Genomic DNA, 6,097 nt, shown 5'->3' with positions numbered 1-6,097 from the left:
AACACCCTCAATTACTTCCTTTGTTGATTTCATGTGGTTGTTTCAAACAAAATTTGATTTTGGTTTGTTTGTGGAAGTGCTAAAATAACTCAGTAGACTAGTTGACTACAAGCTGCTTAGAGTTATATTTTGCATGATCTTACTTACCTACTTAAGTTGACTGCTCCCATGGGTTAAGTCGACTATTTATCTACTTATATTATTGTCTCTTCTATGTTTTTCTTTTTGCTGATGCCAAGTGGGGAGAAGAATCTATATCTATATCAGTAGGAACATCAATCCAGGGAGAACACATGCTCACGGGGAGAAAATCCACAAGCTCCTATCAGGGAAGTAGCATAAGTTGATCATTAATTAATGTTCTACTTATCATTATCAAAAAGGAGAGATTGTTAGCATTGTTTTCTTGATGACTTCACTCGTGAAATTGCAGGATTACACTGATGAAGGTAAATGTACTTGTGCAAAAAGAAAAACGAAAAGAAGGATAACAGACGCATAAGGAAAAGGAAGACAACATATTACAAGGAAAGAAGAATCAATCGAGAGTTGGAAGATAGCGGCTTACAAGGAAAGAAGAATCAATTATGGTGATTCAACGAATGAGGAATCTCGTCGGCACAAATCAAGCACTTGATGGAGTGCTTCACTAAGAATGTCCTAAATCAAAGCAAACCATAAAGAAAGCATATATGCGATAATCAAGTAGTATCTTGGAAGGCTCCCAACTTTATTCTTGGAATATCTTCCGAGGAACAAATCTCTTAAGTTGTTATCTCCCTGTCAAGCAAAGACTAAGGAGATAATCTGAGAAAAAAAGATTGTGAAGTGTGAAGAAGTCACACAACCCCTTTATAATAAATAATCTTAATAAGGAGCCATCGGCAAAGAACCCTTTTGCAACCCATGAAGACTATACAAAAATTTACATTAAATCTGAACTAGTATAAAAATATCGTTGTGCTATTTACTTTACTGCAATTTATCATTTTGCATCGCACTTATATTTACAGATAGTATCATAGTCTAACTATATTGGTTAAATAGTTGGCTAAAGGACATAAAAGTTAAAAAGAATTTAATACACCCCCTTCTTGTACTTTCATAATTTTCATTCTACCCTGCACCATTTAGGTGTAGAGTTCAACTCAATTATAAGGTCTTCCTCTCTTTTATGTTTGTCATGTTCTAGTCTAGTATACACAAACCAACCTATCCATCACCACAAGAAAAAAGAATTAACATGTATATTTTAATAATTGGCAATGCATAATGTCAGGGCTTATTTCATATTTGAACTCAATATCAATCATTTCTTCGGGAAGATAAAATGAGAAAAATAATTACCTATATCTAAAGCAAACATCTCTAAAAGCTTCCTAGTATTAAGAATGATGTCCTATAACATTTTGCATTTGAGGACATGCTCAAAATCAACTACTTAAAACCACCTACTACCTTGCAGTCATTTCCTTATCAGCTTGAGAAGGAGTCTTGTCCTTTTTGTCCTCAAAGATCTCCCAAATTTCCTCTAGACTCTTGCCCTTGGTTTCAGGCAAGAAAAAGTAAAAGAAGATAGTTGCTAATACCATGATTCCACAAAGCACAAAGAACATTCCTGCAAATGTTATCTTTTTTGATATTGTTAGAAATGTCATTGCCACCACCCCACTTACCAACCGGTTGACTGAAACTGCCAAACTCGAACCTTGGGCCCTTAGCCTAATAGGAAATATTTCTGATGAATAGACCCATGTTATTGGCCCAAGTCCAATTGAGAAAAATGACACATCAGCACAAACTGCAACAACACATAATGCGATGGCCCATAGTGGCTTATGATGGGAATTGTGTAGATACATTGAGCCCAAGCCAAGACCAGCTAGAGAAACAGCCATTCCTGTTGTACCCAACAACAGCATGGGCCGCCTTCCGAAATTATCCAAGAAAAGTGCTGAAACAATACAAAATGATGTCTTGGCTATCCCCATGACAATAGTCACACCTACTAGTCCTTTTCGATTGTGAATTCCAGCAGCATTAAACACGGATGGCGTGTAGTAAACCACCGCATCATTTCCGGAAGCTTGCATGAAGAAGTTTATACCGACGGCAGCGACAAGAATCCGGCGAAGCGGCCGGCTTGGCATTAGGAGTTCTTTCCAAACCCCTTGGCCTTTCCATTTACTTGGAATTGATCCTGTGCTATCACTTGGACTTTGGCCTACAAGAGAAGCAGCTTTTATTATTTCTTCTAGTCTCAAATTGGCCTCATCATCGTTCTCTGAGGTTTTACGAAGCACTCTTTTCGCTTCTTCTATACGGCCTTTCATAACAAGCCACCGTGGGGATTCTGGCATTTGCAATACACCAATGCCAATGCCAATAGCTGGAACGGCAGCAATTCCAAGCATTAGCCTCCAGTTGATGTGGTCTGGTAAACCAGCTAGTGCATAGTTGAAAATATAGCCTAGTAAGATACCAACATTGATGAACACTTCAGGGAGCGATGTGAGCAAACCACGTGTCATGGCCGGCGATACTTCGGCAGTATAGACCGGAGCAATCATCAGTGAATAGCCAACGCCGATTCCGGCGACTACCCTTCCTGCCATGAGGAATGGGTAAGAAGGAGCCAGTCCCATCAGGACTGCACCGATCAAGAAAGTAGCTGCTGCCAAAATAATTGTGTATCTTCTACCAATCATATCTGAAGTCTTGCCAGATGCAAACGATCCAATTAGAGAACAAACATTCAATGACCCCACCAAGATTTCTACCTGAGAAGATGAAATCTTGAGATTATCCTTTATGAAAAGCACAGCTCCACTCATCACTCCAATATCTGCAACATTAAATTGCCAGGAGTCACTGATTTTTCAAATTAAACTGGTCAATAATTCATCTATTAGACATATATAGTTTCATTCCACAGCCCCATGAGAAAACTGGTCAACATTTATTTTCAATATTTTGAGATCAAAGATCTCGTTATGATCTCATACTATAGTGTAGTACAAATATTAAATCAAATGATTGTACAACCACATGAGAAAAGTAAGGATACTGGATATAGAATAAAGAAGACTCACCATATCCCAAGAGGATGGAATTGGTAGAGGCCAAAAGGGCGCAAGCGAGAGCATACTTGTTCAGAGGAGCCTTTTTCTTAGAAGATTGAGATTCAACTTGAGTAGTGTTTTCTGTTCCGACCTTATACTCATCCATATGTGGATTGATAAAGCATGAGTACCCTGCTTTAGCTCTGTTTTAGTGTGTAACAGAAATGAGAGATTAATATTATTCCTTTGAGTATATATGAGACTGAAAACTCAAATGGATAATAAAGAGCTGATTTGCATGAATGGCTAACTTGTAGGATGGCATGACACGTTTGTTTAGGATTTCAACGCAAGCTGCGTTTTCGCCTTCGTAATATGTCTTTATCCAAACTAACTTTTATGTGAGTCACTTTTTCCTTTAAAGACACCACGTCATTAACTCGCCAAATTCATAAGTATACTTGCTTGAACACTAACCGCGTGTTAGTTACACTGCATTTAGTTTGGATTTTTTCATTGTTCAAACTTCACAGAGATCTGGTGTCGTAATTTGTCATTGTCAATATTTTCTTTGTTATTTGGAATTTTCTTTTTCCTGTAATTAACCTTTAATACGTACTAGTACTATTTTTCATGTTTGATAATTTCCCAAAATCTACTAGAAAGAAACACAAGCACCTTAGGAGTCATTCACCACCTAATAGTCCTGCGTAAAAAGGTTTTATAAATTAGGGGTGTCTATGCGCATGTGTACAAGTTAGTGATATTGAGAGTAAAAACCGTTGGTCCCATTCCTAACTTTCAAGTTTATTCTAGAGATACTTTAAGTTAGGATCTTGGATAGAATCTTTTAGGCTGACTGGGATGGTAAAATCAGCAAGAACTTCAAAGATCTGACTAAGAGGAACGGTAAGAATAATCGCTACCTATACTTTATAATGACTTTAAATATAGGTTGAACTACAATATTTATAGCTAGAGTCGTCGATATGGGCTTGGCCCGTTGGGTCAGTCCCGCTTACCCCGCGATTTAGTAGGAATGAGCTAGAATATTTGGGACCCATTTAAAAACAAGGCTTTTAAGCCCTGTCCGGGTAAGCCCATGACCTGTGAGGCTTGATTGAAGCTGGGCTAGGTCGGCCCGTGGGCCTAATAAAAATACGTATTTAAATATAAAAAGTATATGGGACAAAAAATAACAAGAAGAGTATCCCAAGCTTAAAGTTTATTAAGCTCATCATATTAAAATATCAAAGTCTTAAAATGTTAATTAGTTTTAAAAATTTAATTGTTCTTAATATTTAACTAATTAATATTATAGACGAATTGTAGATGTGGATGAAAGTGAAAATGTTAAGACAACATTCTCACAAGCGGATTCAAATGTGTTTGATGAAGATGATGTGTTGGATATCCCATAAGCGTCATGAATGTTCCCTTTAATAGTATGTTTTGAGTTTTGACTTTTAGTGAATGAAATATAGCTTGTCTTTTACCTTTTAGTGTTTATTGTGATATATTAGAAAATTATAAAAAGTTATTAAATTTTCTGAAATTTTTCCAAAAAAGAGTTTTTAACATTTAAGTAGTTATCTTTTTTTTTAGTTTAGAACTTAAAGAAAATTATAAAATTATATGTTTAAAAATGATGAGCCGGCCCGTAGGGGCCCGCAACCCACACAGGAATGGGGTGGGCTGACTATTATAAGGCCCATCAAAATGGTGGGCTAGCCCAGCCCGTCAATTACTAAAGCCCACGTTGACTGGGCTGGGATAGCCCCGCCCCGCCCATACTGACTGCTCTATTTATAGCATTCACAAAGTAACTTCAAATAAGATTTTATAATTTAATTTGGCTATGGGCATGCTGCAGTTGTGGAAATTCCAACTTTATAATTTCTGCCAAGGTGCTTTCGGATCAATATTATAGAATTTTTTTTAGATTTAAATCAAACACCTAAGAAACTAATTTTTCTTCATATTAAATGTATTTATCTTCAAACAACTTGTGAACCAGAACTAACTCATGTCATTCCTATTGCTATGAAGGACAAAAATCTCGAACTTTAGATTATTATTTTGTATATTTTTAATTATACTTAGATGTAAGGAGAAATAGGGGAGGGGATGATTGCAAGACTGGGAATTGAACCCTCGCCAATAAGTAAAAGATTCGAGTAGCCAACCAACTAACTACTAAAATTTCCCTGGAGTTTAGATTGATTTAATCTTAATACATAGTTTACCTTCCAAGTTGTAGCTAGATGCTTTTTAACACTACCTTTACGAGGAACCTTTTACACACTAAATATTTTTTTAAGTTTGATCTAACAATCGGGCCGATCGTTTAGCCTCATTCCCTTGATAATTACAAGGTTAGGGATATCCTAAATTTATACTCCCTTCGTTTCAATGTATGTGGACCTATTTCTTTTTTGGTCTGTGCCAAAAAGAATGACCATTTTCCTTATTTGGAAACAATTTACCTTTATGCAATGATTTATAGCCACACAAAATATATGTGCATCATTTTACACCACAAGTTCAAAAGTCTTCTCTCTTTTCTTAAACTTCGTGCCCAGTCAAATGGGTTCACATAAATTGAAATGGAGGGAGTAATTAAAATATAAGAAGTGCGGAAGCAAATATACAAAAAAAATCTGAAAACTAGAAAATAAAAGATATGAAAAATTCGAGGGAACAATCCAAGAATTTCTAAGAACATAAATTCTAAAGTCTTGACAATATCCAAGAAATAACATATAGATTTATTGAAGAAATCAAACGCCTTTATTTGAGATAATGAATAAAAAATATGTAAGGCCCGGTAAAATTTCACCTAGAACCTGGGTTCTGTGATGTCAAGGTAGACTTATGTATTTGACGTTTGTGTCGGCTGGGCCGTATAACCCATCATAGATCCATCACAAAAATTTTTAGAGAGGGATTCTTCGGCGCATTATGCCGCAGACCTGGCCCGAACAGCCCAGTTCTTGACATCACTTCTGCGGCCCATTTTGCGGACCACATATCCA

At 36.5% G+C, this 6,097-nt stretch overlaps 1 protein-coding gene across 1 annotated transcript; it reads right to left on the bottom strand.

Annotated features, from left to right (window-relative positions):
- Positions 1 to 1,254: 1,254 nt before the first annotated feature.
- On the bottom strand, positions 1,255 to 3,386 carry LOC107787806 (polyol transporter 5-like). The gene is made up of 2 exons (XM_016609410.2): positions 3,093 to 3,386; positions 1,255 to 2,845 (listed from the first exon to the last, which is right to left on the bottom strand). Exons 1-2 carry the CDS (start codon positions 3,226 to 3,228, stop codon positions 1,455 to 1,457), a joined length of 1,527 nt encoding a protein of 508 aa, XP_016464896.2. The 5' UTR covers positions 3,229 to 3,386; the 3' UTR covers positions 1,255 to 1,454.
- Between the last annotated feature and the right edge of the window lie 2,711 nt (positions 3,387 to 6,097).

This window comes from Nicotiana tabacum, chromosome 18 (assembly GCF_000715075.1).
Source record: "Nicotiana tabacum cultivar K326 chromosome 18, ASM71507v2, whole genome shotgun sequence".
Lineage (NCBI taxonomy): Eukaryota > Viridiplantae > Streptophyta > Magnoliopsida > Solanales > Solanaceae > Nicotiana > Nicotiana tabacum.
The sequence above is the reverse complement of the archived record's forward strand: the minus strand, read 5'-3'. Positions and strand labels throughout refer to the sequence as shown.